This window comes from Alligator sinensis, unplaced genomic scaffold (genome assembly GCF_000455745.1).
Source record: "Alligator sinensis unplaced genomic scaffold, ASM45574v1 scaffold886_1, whole genome shotgun sequence".
In the NCBI taxonomy this organism is placed as follows: domain Eukaryota; kingdom Metazoa; phylum Chordata; order Crocodylia; family Alligatoridae; genus Alligator; species Alligator sinensis.
This window is the reverse complement of record NW_005842040.1, coordinates 2,688,356-2,706,431: the sequence shown is the minus strand read 5'-3', so window position 1 is coordinate 2,706,431 and position 18,076 is coordinate 2,688,356. Positions and strand designations below refer to the sequence as shown.

General features: G+C 43.0%; 2 protein-coding genes across 2 annotated transcripts in view; one reads left to right on the top strand and one right to left on the bottom strand.

The window, feature by feature from the left end:
• Nucleotides 1-6,229, top strand: part of PSMB3 (proteasome subunit beta 3) — a 6,716-nt gene extending 487 nt beyond the window's left edge. The window contains exons 2-6 of the mRNA XM_006022570.3: nt 1,496-1,680; nt 2,191-2,298; nt 3,447-3,624; nt 3,943-4,037; nt 6,106-6,229. Of these exons, the coding sequence (XP_006022632.1) occupies nt 1,496-1,680; nt 2,191-2,298; nt 3,447-3,624; nt 3,943-4,037; nt 6,106-6,154 (615 nt within the window). The 3' untranslated portion in view covers nt 6,155-6,229. The remainder of the gene's footprint in view (nt 1-1,495; nt 1,681-2,190; nt 2,299-3,446; nt 3,625-3,942; nt 4,038-6,105) is intronic.
• Nucleotides 6,230-6,761: 532 nt separating this feature from the next.
• Nucleotides 6,762-18,076, bottom strand: part of PIP4K2B (phosphatidylinositol-5-phosphate 4-kinase type 2 beta) — a 37,866-nt gene continuing 26,551 nt past the window's right edge. Inside the window, exons 7-10 of the mRNA XM_006022600.3 lie at nt 15,105-15,218; nt 13,390-13,648; nt 12,921-13,024; nt 6,762-12,000 (exon numbers count right to left, since the gene is read on the bottom strand). Coding sequence (XP_006022662.2) covers nt 11,920-12,000; nt 12,921-13,024; nt 13,390-13,648; nt 15,105-15,218 — 558 coding nt within the window. The 3' untranslated portion in view covers nt 6,762-11,919. The remainder of the gene's footprint in view (nt 12,001-12,920; nt 13,025-13,389; nt 13,649-15,104; nt 15,219-18,076) is intronic.

Genomic DNA, 18,076 nt, shown 5'->3' with positions numbered 1-18,076 from the left:
CTCCCCTCCCCTCCCCTCCCCAAGCCGCAGGCGGGGGTAGGGAAGGGAGCAGCGCGGGGGGTGCCGGGGTGGTGCGTCGAGCAGCGGTTCTCGCCCTTCTTTGCCTCAGGTCGCCGTCCCCCCGCCCCTTGGGAAGTGGCAGTTCTTGGCTTTCACTCCGTTTATGACATTGGAAAAACAAGCCCATGGTTCTCTTGTTGCAAAGAGCTCAGAAAGCCTGCAGCGGGTCAGCCTGCTTTTGACGAGGCGGTTTCCCATTTAATATTTCTGGGTTTATCTTATGGGTTGTGTGTCCCTGTTGGCACACCTGCCAGGGTGGATATCGTGTGGTCATAGGATGATGGTGCCCTGGTGGAGGATCGCTGGTGTTGGACAAGCAATGGCAGAATGACCATGGTCAGAAGCGTTTCAAGAAGAGCGAGCCTCTGCATAAAACTTAGCCTTTTAGACTAAAAACTTCCAAAAACTTTGTTCTGGGGGTTATTTGATATCCTGAATCAAGGGAGGGGTGGGGTTTTGGAAAAGAAAAACTTTGTATCAAAGGATCCAGACTCAAGAGCCACTTCCAGACAAGCACAGCGGATGTGCTGTATGTGGCATTACCACACACACATGCAGGGGTTTCCCACGCTGCTACCTTGCAGCATGGCGGTTGTTTTTTTTGATCCTGGGAGATCCCAGGGTTAAAAAAGCCCATGCCTAAAAAAAGCGGGGCAGTGCATGTGGCAGCCCCCCAAAACCAGAGCCTGGTCCGCTGGAGCCACATTCCAGCTGCTGGCCAGGTTTCCTGCTGCAGCCCCAGGACCCCAGTAATGCTGCTAGGACCAGCACAGTTGCTGTCCTCAGCCTCCCCTACCCCACCTGGGGTAACCTGTGTGTGCTGCTGCTGCTTCCCTGGGGAAACAAACGTCCGCGCTCATCTGGATGCAGCCAAGAAGATCTTATTTACACACACACAAAACACACAATCTGTGCCTGAGATGATCAGGTAACAACACTAGAGTAGGCCTTATTATAGTGGAAAATAAGGATTAAGAATCAGGGAACCTAATTCTGTAATAAGATGCCTTTATGCACTGGAGGGAAAATGACTTAAAAGAGGGGATTAATTATTTAGAGGCAGCATAAGTAGCATTTGCTAAAGAAAATGAGCTATTCAGGACTTTTTTACCTTAATACTGAGGGGAAACCACATAATAGTTTGGCTTGCCCTGGGGGAGCCTGCAGGTGTTTGTAAGGTGAACTAGACCAGGTAGTTGAAAGTTAGCTTTGTTGTATTCAGCTTGTGCTAAGCAAATGCAGGGCAATATAACACTTGACTGATGTGGGGGGCAGGGGCCCTTCCAGCTTTGTTATCCAGATGTGGGTGCCTCAGCCAAGCCACATGGGTCTAGTTGATACTATGAGAGAGTCCTTATAACTGATTTAATTCAGCGCACTGTATAGGATTCCAGCAAGGCTGTAAAATTGCCCCATTGGCTTTTTCTTTTAACAGTCGATTATGTCATATAATGGCGGGGCCGTCATGGCCATGAAGGGGAAGAACTGCGTGGCCATTGCGGCAGACAGACGGTTTGGAATTCAGGCTCAGATGGTGACCACAGACTTCCAGAAGATTTTCCCTATGGGAGACAGACTGTACATTGGACTGGCTGGGCTTGCCACAGACGTGCAGACTGTGTAAGTTTAAAAAAAAAAAAAAATCTTCCCAACCTACATACCAGAAGTGAGTTTACTTTCAGTATTGTGGTACAATGAGTCTTAAAGCTATCTGTGTTTGTTAGTTGGGGGTTCAGGTAAATACCAATATTCCCTTTCTCTGTGTCCAACTCCTATCAGGCCTCTTGGGGATAGCCACCAAATGTGCTTCAAAGCACATTTGCTCTCCACAGCAACAAAAAAAGCTGCATTTTTGTGGCATATTGTATCCTGGGTCTTTTTGGTTTTTTTAATAAAGAAAATCAGTCGTATTCTAAAAAATAAAGCTGTATCTGATTTCTTAAGGATCACAGGACAAGTGAGACCCAGATGTAACAGTCTGAAATGTAAATGTGCGTGCATTCTAAATCCACTGGTCTGCTTCATGTGTCCGTCAGATGTTAGTTTTTAGTAGCAAAGCTTAACCCTTGGGTGGGTGGAAGATGTCTTGAATAGGTGCAATTTAACATGAACTCTCATCTCTTCTTGCAGTGCCCAGAGGCTGAAGTTCAGGCTGAATCTCTATGAACTGAAGGAAGGCAGGCAGATCAAACCACAGACTTTCATGAGCATGGTGTCCAATCTGCTCTACGAGAGACGGTAAACAGCAAACAGTTGAATAGTTCAGTTACAGTATCAGTGGAACCAGGAGATGGCTAACGGAGTTCAATGAAAATTTAGAGAAGTGAAGAGGAAAGCAAGCCCTTCACTGAGGACTAACTTTTTTACTATAGTCAACAGGACTCACGGACGTTTAGCTAAATGAATGATGAAGACTGTTTATTTGCAAGCATAGGCAGAAACAAGTAATGGATAAAGCCTGTCTGCATATGTATTAAGCTATATGCAGCTGCACTACTTTTCAGTGAGTGAACTTTCTTAACAGAGACCTAACTGTTCTATTGCTATTCTGCACAGGACTTGAGCTAGGTGGTCACTGAAGCACGCGTGCAAGTTTGAAGCTGGCAAGAGCTGAAAGCATAGTTGGTGCTGACATGGGAGTTTGAAATTGAAATTTTCAATGCTTGGCAGTGTGTTCATTTTCAGTCCAATGCTTAAGGAAACCTTCACTGTATCGATATTCTAATTGAAACTAAGTCCACTGCACATTAAGTAACAGTTACTGAACAGGTGGTGTCTGTCATAAAGCAAAGCAATAATGCTGCTTGTTTTTCTGTAGAACACAAGCAGATTTAAAAGCTGGGTTAGCTTTGGACAATTTGAGTACCAAGTTTAATTAAAGTCCTCATGAGAGCTTGAGTTCTTCATTCCAGATCAGTCCACCTCTAAAGTCTTAAGACACAAAATGTTCAGTACCAGATGTCCATTTCTTTTGCCAAAAAATATTTGGAGGGGGTCAGTGGGATCTGAAGGGCAACTGTTTGGAGGTTTCTATAGGTTCTAGATGCAAGGGCAGCAGTTCTTAAAATTCAGTGACCCTTTATTATATTTGACAGCTCAAAAGCATTTATTTTTATAAAAGTAACGATTTGTCTAAATAGTAGAATCTGGTGACGGAGTACACTTATTTTAGCTTGTCTGTATTAAACTACTTCACTGGAGGGGTACAGCTGATTTTTCTTCACTTAGGGAAGTATGTAAACAGTAGCAAAGCATTTCAGACTATCTGGAAAGCCCCCCACTAGCTCCAGAGAGGAAATACAGATTTCACTTAAATAGTTAGTTAGAAATCTGCTGTTGCTTTTAAGGACTGAAGTACTGAAACTGTTCTAACTTGCTCTTCACAGGTTTGGGCCTTATTACACAGAGCCAGTCATTGCTGGACTGGACCCCATAACTTATGAACCTTTCATCTGCTCTCTAGACCTGATTGGCTGTCCCATGATAACTGATGACTTTGTGGTCAGTGGCACCTGCTCAGAGCAGATGTATGGCATGTGCGAGTCCCTCTGGGAACCTGATATGGTGAGTGGAGAGAGGTGGGGATAGTTTGGCAAGGCTTGCCTAAGGGCTAAACAACCAATCAGTTCATGGACTAAACCGCTTGTTAATGTGAAGACTAAGAAATTTGAATGATTAGTGTTGGACAGAGCTTTAAGCCTTCAATTTTTGGTGAAAATTTGCTAAATACTGGTTTGGGTTAATCCCTCCTTCTGACTAGAAGGATAATTACAGCAAAGTGGCCTACAACTTCTAGGGGTTGGACTTTGGCCTCATCCAAAAAATCTTGGTGTTAATCCTGTGACATCCTGCTAAAAGGCTTTCCTGTACCTCTTCCTCCAGGAACCAGATCATCTCTTTGAAACCATCTCCCAGGCTATGTTGAATGCAGTAGACAGAGATGCTGTGTCTGGAATGGGTGTGGTAGTGCATATAATGTAAGTACTGTTCCAGTGGTCTCTTCCCCTGGAATTAAACACCAAGCTCTAAGAAGTCTTTCAAGGATTTGTCATAAGGCCTAACTGCTCTGGGCTCTCAATCTTATTCTTTAGCCAGATCTTGCCTATGCTAGACTTTTCTTAATTTCCTTCCTGTTCCTTTTTTTTGCTGGTCCTGCACTACTGATAGTAAATTAAATTCAGCATAGCCATTGTTAGATGGATTTTTTTTTAAGGCATTCACCCTATGAATGCAGTATTGTGTAAAGAGAAGGAAGTTTTTTTTTTTCTCATTCCTGCCCCCCTTCCCCCCACTTTGATTCCAGCTCCACCTAAACTTTAAAACCAACTGCCTGGCAGTTTCTAGTCAGACAGCAGCAAAGAAGTCCTATAGACTTCATGGCTCATTAGAAGGAATCAAGTAAATTACAAACTCCTCAATCCACAGGTGTTAATGACTTTCTCTCCTTTTGTTAATGGTTTTGATGATGATCCACTAATCCAGCTATTCTTTCTTCAGCAACTCTACTGTCTTATCTGCTCCTTTTAACATGGCACTTGTTTCACAGTCCTGCAGTCTGTTTTTAACTCTAGTTAAAAACATTAACTCAAGTGAACAGCAGTGCAGGTGTGGAAATAACTTTCAGTGATGCATTATCAAGGTGCTCAAGAAAGCTAGATTGTGTTTTATGAATCTGAAAGAGATGTACATTTAATTCTAATGACAACAGGACTAAAGATACAACCTTTTTGGTTATTTTTTGCCTAGTGTGTTGTTTTTCATACATAATATATTATATGATGCAAGCTAATTGCACATTCCAATAAAGTTCTATTTGTTTTTGCTTTGATTGTCAAATGAACATACAACTGTAGGCCCCTAGCATATTAAAAAGCTTTTAGTTCCTTTTTACCTGGAGAAACATGTGCGCTGTGATGTATATAATGATGATGCACTGTGCCATCGACACCCCATTTTCAAAATTCTAGATCCACCCATGGCTTTCTGCTTAAGACAGAAATCATATGCTGTTACTGCCCATCAAGAGCAACTTTCTAGTTTTATTTAGAAGACTATTTGGATCAGCCAGTCTTTCACTTGTCTCATTGTTGATTTCTGAGCAGTATCCCCATCCATTGTGCCAGGAGCAAGATCCAACAGTTTTCTTTAGTGAGTTGTTCCGAATGACCAACCTCTGGTCAGGCTGTAGTAAGAGAGGTGGCTTGTCCTCATTTTGTCAGCAGGTTGAAGAGGAGGAAGAAGCAAAGTATTTGAGGCTTGTTTGGATTTTTTGGCATAGCTGTCAGATTAGGCCTAAATATAAAGCTGCAGCTGCTATTTACTTGATTCCAAGATGAAGTGTTGCTGTCGTGTCCTGTGGGCCCCCCCCCATTTTAACATGAGTGGGGGAAAATAGCCCCTCGTCTTGGAATAAAGAATTAATGGTGGGGGAGGCAGGCAGGTGCTGTGGCGCTTGCTGCCTCTCCCTCACCCTCCTGCAGCCTCAGGCCCCTGCCCCTACACCTATCTTCTTCCTGTGCTTTATCCTTGCTTCATGGCTGCTGCAGCCTGGGGCACAAAGCCTGGCCCTGTAGCAGTGGTGCTGCCTCTATGCTGCTGCTACAGGGCTGGGCTGGGGCTGTGCTCCATGCCACAGGCTGCTCTCACTCTCAGCAGAGCAAGGGTAAGAGGTGGAAGGGGAGACAGGTGGAATTGGAAGCTGCAGACGTGGGAAGCGAGAAGAGCCTGAGGCTGCAGAGGAGCAGGCAGTAAGGGGCAAGCTACTTGTGGGGCTCCCTTCCCTACCTCCTGCTCTCCTACCACTGCTTTCCCTAATGCAGTAGTAGTGGTGGGGATGAATTTAAGATGACCCTCCAATAATTAGTCTACATATGGAAAATTATAACAAGTTTATAGATTCTACATATGGAAATTTTAATTATTGGGGGGGGGGTTCATTTTAAATTCAGGTTCGTCTTGGATTTGGGTAAATATAATATTTATACTGATTGTTGGCAACTTCACTAGAACGGTCATTTAGAGTCAGTCTTTTCTCTCTCTCTGCAGTGAAAAAGATAAGATCACTACAAGAACACTGAAGGCTCGCATGGACTAACTTAAGATGGGGTTTGTTCTTATTTCACATGTCAAATCTGTTTGGATTTTTTTAAATAAAGTTTCTTCACTGTTGGAGATGGCTCTGCTTTTCTTGAATGTATGTATCAGCATTTAAGTACTCCTCTCACTCATAGCTTTAAAGAGTACATTTGCTTATTTTTTTTAATCATTTCAAAGTAATTATAAAACAGATGGCATTGGGTGTTGCAAAGAGAAAAGTGAAGAAGGATGTTTATCAAATACATGCTGGAGAACTCATAGCATCTCCTTTTGATACTGGGTAAGTTAGGCGTAGTGCTAGGGCTTGAGCTGTTTATGGTAGTTCTGGTAGTTCTAGTTCCAGGTGGCTTGTCCAACATATGTGGTCCAGATTGGAAAAACCAAACCAAACCCTAGTGTTCTAATTAGCCCATGTAAATGGAGGTACTTCACAACAAATACTTATAACCTATTCAGAGCAACAGCAACATTACTTATTTTTCCAGTTGTGGGTAATACAATTCCAAGAATAGTAAGAGAAGATAAAAGGGAATTTTATACAGTTGGGCTGTGACTTGCTAAGGGCGATCAGAGCTCACTTGAAATAAGACAATGAGGAACAGATGTACACAAAGTTTTCATTTTTATTTTTTTTCTTGGTCGGAGATTCATCTTGTAACATGCATGCATTTCAAAACAGTAACAGTGTCTCAAACTGCTCCTAGCAAACAGACAAGCACAGAGGACTTAATTCCTATTTTAAAAAAAACAAACAGCCCCTCCCCCCAAAAGAACTGAAACAGCAGTGAAAATCTAGAATGCCTCATCATTTTAGTTTTAGATTAAATTAAATTTATTCACATTTGTTTTCAGTTGCACTGATCAGTCTTGCCCATCTCTGTGACCTGTAGGTATAACCGTCCAATTTGACATAGCCCAATCAAACTGCATTTATCACGCATCTAAACAAAGAACAGCATACGTGCCAAGTGGTTAAAAATGTAAACCACTAAAAATGATGGATGACCAAAGTCTGTTTCCCCTAGCATTAATGTTGCTATTACACAAGAATTCACAAGGCAAGGAAAAATCAGTAGTGGCTAGTATGGTGGACACTGGACAACAGGTTCTTCAAAATGACAGCAACTGCCAGGCAAGTTTGAAATGGTGCATTAAAAAGCAGGAGGGGAGGGGACTGCAACTTTGTTCTCAAACAACTGTTACAATTACAGTGGGTTTGGAATTATTAGTTACATAATGTTGCAAACAAAAGTTTCAGCACACACACTGACCCCTGAAACATTTTGTGTTTATACCATACAAAGGTTAACACTCCAACCTCTCTGCAGCTGTAAGTGGGGCATCTGTAGAGACCATAGTAAATACAGGACTATTAATCTGTTGAAGCCAGAAGACAATCCACCACTTTCTCCACAATTAGGTCACAATACAATTTAATCCCATGATATGCCTCTAGTTTCTGTGGTTAAAACACTGGTCCCAAGTTGAAGGCAGCTGCAATAGCCACCTGGAAGGCAAAGCACTAGTTCTTCTGCCAGATAGGCAAACTGGACATGCCCGTACCAAAACACTTAGTATTTTTACTGTCAGTAAAAATGAAAGCTGAAGTTAGATTTCCTGGAAGTGGAAGAGCAGGCCCTTAGTTATGCTGTAAAATCGGTATCCAAAGGGATTGTTTTTCATACAGTTGCATGCAACCCCGCTCTCCTTTAAACAAAGGGCAAGTTCTTGAATATTTTCATAGTGATGTCCTTGGCTCCATCTACTATTGTAGCTGAAAATTCCAAGGCGGTTTTGACCTCTCTGGGATTGGTCAATCCCAGTTTATTAAAGATAGCCATACTCCCTATCAGGAGCCCAGAAAATGCTTTGTGCGGGGGAGGTTTACAATTAAAAGCCATTTCAATCAAAACCATAGTCAGAGGCACTGGATTAAGTGACAGGTAGAAAAGGTTGACCTCAGGGGAGGAGGGAAGAAATGGATCCATTAAAAAAACTGCACCTAGCTTGAAAAGTGAATTCCATAACCTCCCTACTGCCACTCTTGCATGCATCCTGCAACACCAAAGACAACCTATGCACAAAAACCACCTGGAGGCTGGCTGGTAATGATGATTAAATTATGGTGTATACAGAGCAAGTGGTTACTATATATTGGGGAGAGGGAAAAGTGCAGAAGGAAGGGGGAAGAGGTCTTTAGCATCCTCTTAAGTGGTTCTTATTGAGCTGGTATGACAGGCCATCTTATAAGTGGTACAACTCTCAAAAGGGGATAGAACTTCTGGTCTGTACTATCAGCATCCTTTTTCTTCCTCATACCCACATCAGTTATTTTGATGTAGGGGGAGGTGTTTCTAATCTTTAAGTTTTTACCTCTCCTTGATATTTACTAGGCCTATGTCAAGATAATGACAGGCACCCTAAGCAGTCAGGAATGTATTTCCTAAAAGATATCCCTTCTAACATACTGCCCCCTGCCTTCTGTTTGGGCTCCACACTACTTTTAAACCTAATTGACCTAACATTGCACAGCATTCTCCAGAAAAAACAAAACAATGTAGCCACTTACTTAATTTTCCTGCAGTTTTGCAGGGATCTAGACAATTGGCTGTTACAGTTTATATTGCAGGCCTACCCTACTACACCTTTTTCCAGCCTGAGTCATGGTTTCCAATTGCAATGCACTTCAGTGTAAAGTGTTCTGCAGGGTACATGCTATAGACAGAAACCATCTACATTAAGCAAGCTAGGACAAAAAGTCATAGGAAAAAAAAAAAGACAGACTATCACAGGCAGTTGTATAAAAAAAAAGGAAAGAAAAAAAAAGATTAATGGGGGGGGGTTTTTTAAATATTTCAAAGTAAAAGGTGACCAAAAACAAGATTAAAACAAAAAATTTAAAAAAAAGCAAAAGTCCCTTTTAGAAACAAATCAAATATTTGCAGCTTCACCTCTTATAGTAACAAAAATACTGTCTAGAAACAAAATTAGCATTTTAACATAATGCTACCTCTCAAAATGTAAACAATATACAAAATGCGAATGTTAAACAAAGTTACATGCCTGGGTAATACATCTTTAAATGAGACAATTGCATTTAATTAGTTTAATACACACTGTATGGCAACATGACAAAAATGGCAAAATGGGGCAAGTGCTAAAGTAAATAGAAAGTTGCAGGGCTTTTATACCATGAGGCACTGAGACCACTGACTGGAGTCTAAGAAGTCTTCTCCCCATCTGCAGTGGGAATGTAAAACAACAGAGCCCTCAAATCCTTCATGTCACCTGTTTTGTAACAGTTGCTGCAGGAACTAGTTGTCTTTTGATTATGTCCCTATTTAAAGTTCAAGGGTTATTTGGGTTTTGTTTGTTTGTTTTATAGTTGCCCCTAGCTAGGCAAGCTTTATCCCTACTGTCCTTGGGCTGCCCGTTTAAAACATCTCATGGCAAGATGTCTTCAGTACACTTCCTTATTTGCCATCATTAAAAAAAATGCACATCTACATCTAGCACACTACAAAGTACAACCTAATTTCCCAAAATGAGAGTGGCAAACTTACCAGGCCAAAGTTGCAGATTCAGGAATTTTTAAAACTGTCAAGAATAAAAAGTAATGGGTATTTAATTCCTATTTCACAGTAGCCATAAGTGCTTATTGTTTTAGAGGAAAGTAACTGACAGTCCCCTCTAAACTAAGGATATTTTCAGCTCTCCACCCTCCCCCATTTTTACAGTTTTTCTCCCATCTGCATTTGGTTTGTGTTAGCTAGACACCCTAGGATGTGTAAGATTCTTGCTAGGCTCTCAAACGATGGCATGTTAAGCACCCCAAATTTACAGAGAAGAGACAGTGGATTACAATGGCATAAGAAATTTGTCCTTCAAAGAGAATGACCCAAAAGTGGACAAAAAGATCCATATCCCATTACAACCAACTGTATTCATTTCATATTTCTTTAAACAGTATTTACATTGGACTCTCATAAACTGAGTTCTGAGTCTTGACCTATTCCCCCTTCATTCCCCTATGCTGAAAGCTGTGCTGTTTAGGGCAGGAACATAAAGGGAAAAAATTAAAGATATCCTGCATTCAGAATCCAACCAAGGCTAACATTAGTCTAGTTAATTACCAGGATTATGATGAGCACCAGTTCTCTCTCAAAAGGATCAAATCCACACAGCAAACTGTAGCACACATTACAGCACAGGACACATACATTCTAACAGCTTATTCCTGAAACAAAGGCATATGTGAAAACAGTTTCAAGGCAGATAAGCAAGGTGTGTCAACTGCAAGAGGTTTGTTTAAAAAAAAAAACCCCAAAAAACAACCCCCCCTGCTAAATCCTGCTTAAAAACAAAAAAAGCTTTCAAGAGAGAGACATCTGTTCGGGAGCAGACCTAATTAAACTGATGGTAAGTTTGACACGTGTGGATGTGAAAAATATTACAAGCAATTAATCAAGAGACAAAACAGGACAGAATTCAATCACGCAAGTCTGTTCAAATTCCTTAGTTGAAAAAAATAATCTGGAGCAAGTATTCAGACATAAATGTCCATCAAACTATTGCTCTACCAGACTGTTATGAGCCTGGAGTGAAGCAGAAAAAATGTCTACAGCTCAAGTTCAGTTTCCTCTTGTGCAGTGGAACCAGACATGCATTCAATCTGATACACAGTCACTGCTAACAACACTCCGAACTGACAGTGATTTAAGCTTTCTTCAGATGCAAATTGCATGGACTATTTTTCTTGTTAAAACCTCTCTCAGGAAGCAAACTTAAGTACCTATTGCAGGATCATATGAGTTAGGAAAACTGAATGAACGTTAGCTAGATTAACATTGGCAGAACAACTGTCAACTATTTTTAAAAGTTAGGGCAAATACATGATTGTGACAGAGAAAGGTGGGGGCATTCTAAACAGTCAAGTGTTGTCCCAAACCTACCAATAAGTTAGCATGATATTTTTTATTTTTTAACTTTTGTGGAATCTTCACAGTTACCATACCACAGCATGATGGTTCTGGAAAGCCCCAGAAATTAAATTATTTAAGGACTATATATGTTTCATACTGCTTTTTAGGTTTTACAATTTATGCCTTTTGAGTGATCTTCTTTGGCAGATGTTTGTTTCCCTCATTTTTCTTGTAAAAATCAAGTGCAGGTAAAAATTTCCTTTTTTAAATTAAAAATGTCCTAGTCTGATTTTACCTAGTTAAAAGTTCAGCAGCTCAGAGTAACAGTTTCATCCTTGACATAGTGAACTATTTTCTTTCCAATTCCTACTGAGAGAGAGAAGTAAAAGGGTTTTGTACAGCTTTCTGTTAAAGGCAGTCCAATAAAAAAATAGCAGTTTGTGGAATTAGGTATTGTGTCACTTTGGATTTAACTCAAGCTAATGTTTGACTTCATATAAATAGCGCCAAGGATGGTACCCCAACTGGCTTCTCTTGATCAGAGAGGAGAAAGTCTTGTTTATACATAGCAGTGCTGAAGCAATGATACTTTTTTAAGCCCTCAAGTCTATGTCTGGGCACATTTGTAACAATGAAAAAAATGCTTTTCCACTTGGGTCAAGTGGATTATTGAAGAATGAACCTAAAATTCGTTTCTTTTTAAATCATACACGGTCTCACACGCACAGGCGCACACACCCCCCACATGCTGCTACAGTGTCTGTTTTAGTGTCACAGGCTGCATTCTCTGTTTTTAGGAGTAGCCCTCTTCTCTTTCCGTCTCGCTGAAGGTTGAAGATGACTATGTCAGGATATTGGACATAAATTCATTGAAGCGTTTAGAGTACTGTTCTGGGTTCACTGTAGAAATCTCTGCCCCAGCCTACAACACACAAAATGACAGATTTAGGCACAGGGGTCCAATAGTTGGGAAAGCTCTAAAAGCACTATTATAGCTGCAGACAGCTCTTCATTAAAGCAGGCTAGCCCAAAGGGAGAGGGGAGTTAAGAGGAGGTGACTGCATCAGCACAGCAAGGCAGCAGAGGAAAACACACCAGAATCTGCAAGTGACAGCAGCTGCCAGCACCCTGACAGCTCAGGGTCTAGACCTCAAGAAAGTGAATTTTAAGTCTAAATGTGGGGCTTCTACGTAAGAGAATGAAGTGTCAGTTAAGTTCCCATATAGGAAGGATGACAAGGCACCACCACAGCTCACCCAGCTGATAAAGGGTCAGAAGAAAGTTAGCTTGAATTCCTGGGCCCATTTGCGCTTTTTATGGTGCTTGAAAGGCGAGTGCATGCTGATCAGCCCCAAGGCATGTTGGCTATGCTTTAACTGCCTTGGGGGTACAAGACTTCAGTCCCCAGCACTGGCTTAAAGCACTTGCCATCCTGCCAGTGCTAGTCATTTTGCAGGGCAGAGGAAAGGGGAAGAAGAAGGTTTGTCTAATAGATTCCTAAATGATTGGGTCCTGTAACCTAGCAGGAATTATTTGTGCTGTTTAACTGAGGGAGATCGACTCAGGGAGCAGCCAGAGCTCAGAAGACAAAAGCACCACAGAGACTCAGATCCTGGGGAAAAGCAAGTTCAGAAGCAATACAACAGGCCCCAGCAACAATCATATCATTTTGCAGGGGGAAGAAGGGTGCCTGGAATGGGAACTTTTAGGAATGGAAAGGGGTATTTCAAGGTCCCTGAAAAACTGGTTACAGTCATTAAGTAAAAGAAGTCAGTGCCACATACAAAGCAAGAAGACACTCAGCACCTTGTGACTTGGAGTAGGGAGGGGACAGCAGCTTACCCCGTGTTTTACTGTTTTGGCAGCATGTGCAGCTTTCTTCTTTGCATCGTATGGCGTGAGAATGTCTATAATGGCCATGAAATACACCTCCTTCTTGGGGGCACCTGAGAAACCAAAAACACCCTCTTTAATAGACCCCAAATTACACCACCCACCTACAGCTGCCTCTCTTAGCAAGTGTAGAGCGAGTCTGCCTTAATGTAATCAAAAGGCAGGAGAGCAGGAGGCTGGAAATGGTTGGAGGTTTTAGGAAGTGGAACATAGGAACCACACATCAACACTATGCACACCAACACCCGCATTTACAGCCTCATTTTCACAGAGTGCAACACTTACGACTCACAAGCAGCAGACCCAAGGAGGGTTCCTGACCACTCTCTGGATATCCTACCTCCCCTTTAGCCCACCCAAAACAAAGAATATACTTTGTGCCCATAACCATTTCCTACCAGGACCCTCTGACACTCACTTTCGTGGCTTTTCATGGCGTACACATCAACAGAAGGGTCAAATTCCCCAGGCCCAAAGAACCGTGGGTAGTTGAGGAGGTTTCCTGGGCTGTCCGGAGGGGTCCCGTAGGAAGAAATGGGGTTCCCACCAATGCCATCGTTCTCACACTCCTCATCCTCAGCTCGATCCTCTACTTCCATCTCTTCCTGCTCTGCCCGGTCAACATCATGAATACCTACCAGCAGGCTGTAGTCCATGATCTTTAGCTGAGCTAAAAACTGGGAGGAGGGAAGCAATAAGGATAAAATGATTTCAGTTGGGGGAGGGGTATCTGCAAGGAAAACTCACCTAAACTTTAGCAGATAACCAGTGCTGGCTCCAAGGCACATGATCTTGTGGCTGGAATAGGGACTGAGACCTTCTTGGCTCTGGAAGAAAGTGTGACTCACCCCAAGGGGACATCCTGAGCCAATACAGAGCTGGGAGGAGAATTCAGGAATCCTGTCTCTAAGAACTTGACGTGTGTGTATGTGTTCCTGCACACAAACTTGACCTGAGCACAGACTGATACCAGTAGTGACAGAACAAGCTGGCTGCCATCTCAGTGTTGGGGAGAAGATGATTTTTGGTACATCTTGTGCCAAGCTAGGCTGTGACCAGGAAACTAAGGCAATATGAACAAGCTGTTGATTTAGCTCTGGGCTACCTGACTGGCATAGAGACCCCTGTTGTGCAGTCTGAACCTCTCAGGTACCCATGGGGTGGACATGCTTTTGCTTCCCTCTTCAGGGAATTGGGCAAAGTACCTGCAATATGTAGCACAGTCCTTTGCTCCCTCCAGGTGATCCAGAGGGAAAAGGAGGTTTCCCCTTTGGGATAGAAATGCCATGAACTTGTGAGAGGATCATACAAGGTAAGACCTGGACAGTGGGATAGATCTAGGCCAGGTAACTAATAACAGAAAAAAATCAGTCTGTAGGGCTTTCTAAGATGACACACTCAAAGGAGCTGAAGCTGCTGAAATATTGGCACCATGGATCCAGTAAGCAGCCAGTTTTCACTTCCCCCCACCCCCATGAGACAACAGTGCATAAACCAAAAGGACCCTCTGCTGTTGGATGCTGTCAGGGTACAGACAGATGCAACAAGTTTATACTAGCATAGAATGATACTGGTATGAGATGTAACCATTGCACAGTAACATCTGCATGCTCCCATAGCATAAGCATGGCAACATAAGTTCAGCAAAAAACACTGTAACTAACTTTTTTCATTTAGAGTTATCCCAGTTGTGTTCCCTTTTACACTGTAGGAGTGGGCATACATAGCACTTCTATTGTAATAGATGATGCTCCCTCCCAAATGGCAATTCCTTCTTCCCTTTTAACATGCTGGAAAGTTACATCTGCCTGCAACCTCAGACAGGTTCATGCATTGGACACACCACAGGCCTCCCATGCTAGATCAGAGCAGTGTTCCTATTGCTCTGTGTGCACCAAGGTGCTTCCTGATGCACTCTGGGCTGGGAGAAAAAAAGATCTCTGCCCTTTTCTGCCTCCCCCCATCCGCCATTGACTCTGTAGCAACAGCACCAAAAAACAAACAATTTTAATTGTTGCCACTGCTTCATCTGGCCAACTGGGTGCTCCAAGCTGCCAAGTTGCTCACAACGACAGAGCTGTCACCAGTTCCAAGCTGCTCACAGCGACACTCCAAGCCCTAATTCAACTGTACCTCCACATCCCGCTTTAGCTTTTCCAAGAAGTTCTTTTTACTCTCCTCTCCGACATGGAGCTTCTGACCTTCGTTCAAGAAGTCATTGTCTTTGAACGTTGGCAAATCCTTGGCCTACGAGACAGCAAGAGAAGGGACGGGGTTAGACTACGCGAGACATTCTAAGCTGAACTCCATCATCCACAGTCATTGGCAATTTCATTCTTTGGCAAAATACTGATTTGAAGAAATAAATACATGACTGCCAAAGGCAGCAGGTAAAGCACTATCTTTATAAATTAATCCATTGGCTTAGCTTTATCTAAGGGGAATGCACTGGGGATCCTGACAGCAGCTTCATTTGTTTTTATATGCTGTAATGGAAGCAGGACAGGAGATGGATCAACTGGCTAGGTCCTGCAGAAATGCTTTTTCCTTTTGCCACTGTAAGATGCAGAACACTGGGATAGAAAAATGTTTGGTCTGACCCAGCAGGGCTTTTATGTTCTTGTAATTTCAAAGGCTGCCAGGAATATCTGCTTCAGGCTGAAAGCTGAATTAACTGCATTTCAGACAGAGAGGGGTTGGTCTAGCCAGTCTGAAAAACAGAAAATGAAGTCATGTGGTTGTTTTCATATTAGGGAATCTGGGGAAATGCCTTCTCTCCTCCTAATGATTAAATGGAAAACCAAACCACACCATTGGAAGGACTGAATATGGACCAAGCATCTTTTCGGTTTAAGTATTTCCCATAGATAACTACGAGCACACCGTTGGCTCATATTCAGCTTATGGTCTATTGCAGGGGCGGACAAAATATGGCCCGTGGGCCAGATCCGGCCCGCCAGGCCATTCTATCCGGCCCACAGAGCCCCTAAAAAATGTAGTAAATTAACAGTTATTTGCTCTCTGTGAAAGCTGGCTGGAGTCAGGGGCAGTAGGACCCAGAGCGAGCCCTCAGCAGGCTTACAGCCCAGCCCTGCCCACCCCCAGCCAGGTCCCTGCTTTCCTGCCCCAGCCTTGCTCCAGCACCACCTGGCTGCGGCTCCTGGCTGCATCCCAGGACCATGGACTATGGGACCGTGCTGGTAGGGGGGGTGGGTGGGTGTGTATGTGTGTAGGCACAAGGGCAGAGAATGTGTGTGTTCATAGAGCGAGTCTATAGGGCGAGTCTCACATGCACACCCCTCCATACACATACACCTACATCTCCCCTCGCACCGCCATACACAAACCCCAGCCACCCTCCCCCCATACCCACCCACACCCCACCTACCCACACACCCACAGCCCCCACAATATACAAGAATAAGACTTCATTTTAAGCTATTGTGCAGTCACTTCTGCATACACTACACAAACACATGCAAATGAGGACAAAAATCTTTTTTTTGAAATCAAATTAATGAATGTTGTAGATGATCACTTTTTAGAATATAATTTGGTATTTTTCTGGTTCTGAGATGGCAAAACCCCTTGCTGAAAGGAGTCCTTCCGGGAGCAAGGGGAGGGACTTCTGGTGGCAAAGGTCAGAGGCTAGGGGGTGGGACTTCTGGGCACAAGATGTCGACCAGGGGGTACAGCGCCTGTCAAGGGGCCAGGCTACCCATGCAGCCCTTGACAGCATGCCGAAACTCGGTAAGCATCCCTCCACCCAAAATAATTGCCTGCCCCTGGTCTATTGTAACCCCCTGGCCCTTTTCTGCGAAAGTATGCTTCCATGAGCAGTTCCACAACCCCTCTGTACAATTTGGGATTATATTTGTTTATTCTTAGAATGATGCGGCAATCCTCAACCCTTTTATAAAAATACTATATCAAGGGTCTGATATAAAGTGTTTTTTTTCCTCTTGCCTGGTTATTTGAAAATAAACTCAGAACTTCAGACAAAAATCAGTAAACTCATAAAATCACACAACTGAACTACAGTAAGGTGGCAACAGATTATGACAAGGGACTGGAGCTTTGAAATGTGAAGTAGGAATTCCCAACTTGTGAGATGACTCATTTTTGGGAGTCCTCTGTATAAAGAGGTGAGAGAATCAGCCAGGCAGAGACACTGAGATCAGCCAATTTATCATTCCCAGCTCAATCTTCTTGAGTTTAGAACACCTTCCTAGGCAAACAAAAAACTCTTCTTTAATTTTTGCAACAACTCATGACCCTGACTGACTGCTCAACTATGCTAAGCTGTTCTGCTATTTGTTGCATCCCATCCCTTCCTGCAAACCTTTACAGGATCATAGGAAAGTAGGGCTGGAAGGGACTTCACAAGGTCATCTAGTCCAGCCCCTGCTCAAGGAAGAATCATTCCTGACTAATACATCTCAGCCAAGTGTCTGTCCAACCTGCTCTTGAAAACTTCCAAGGATGGTGATTCCACAACTTCTCTAGGTAGTCTGTTCTAATGCTTGAACACCCTCATAGGCAGAAAATTCGTCCTAATCTCCAACCTAAACTTTCCCTGCCAAAGCTTGAGGCCGCCACTCCTAGTCCTGTCCCTTTGGTCACAGAGAAAAGTCCACCTCCATCTTCTTTGTAATCACCCCTCAGGTATTTGAAGATGCTGTCTTCTCTTCTCCAGATGAAATAACCCCAATTCCCTCAGCCTCTCCTCATAAGTCCTGCCTCCTAGAGGTCCCTAATCATTTTTGTGGCTCTGCACTGAACTCTTTCTAAACTGTCCCCATCCTTCTTGCAGTGTGGGGCCCAAAACTGAACACAGTACTCCAAGTGAGGTCTCGTGGTACAGAATAAAGCAGAAGAATCACTTTCCTTGATTTGGAAATGACAATCCTGTTAACACAACCCAGTACGCCATTAGGTTTTTTGGGGGGTTTTGTTTGTTTGTTTGGGGGCGGGATTTGTAACAAGAACACACTATAACCCTCTGGTTCTTCCCTGTGTAAGTATTCTCCCAGACCAGGTGCTGCAATTTCAGTAAGACCTTTCACGGTGGCATTCAATATGGCAGTGCTTGCAGAATCAATGTT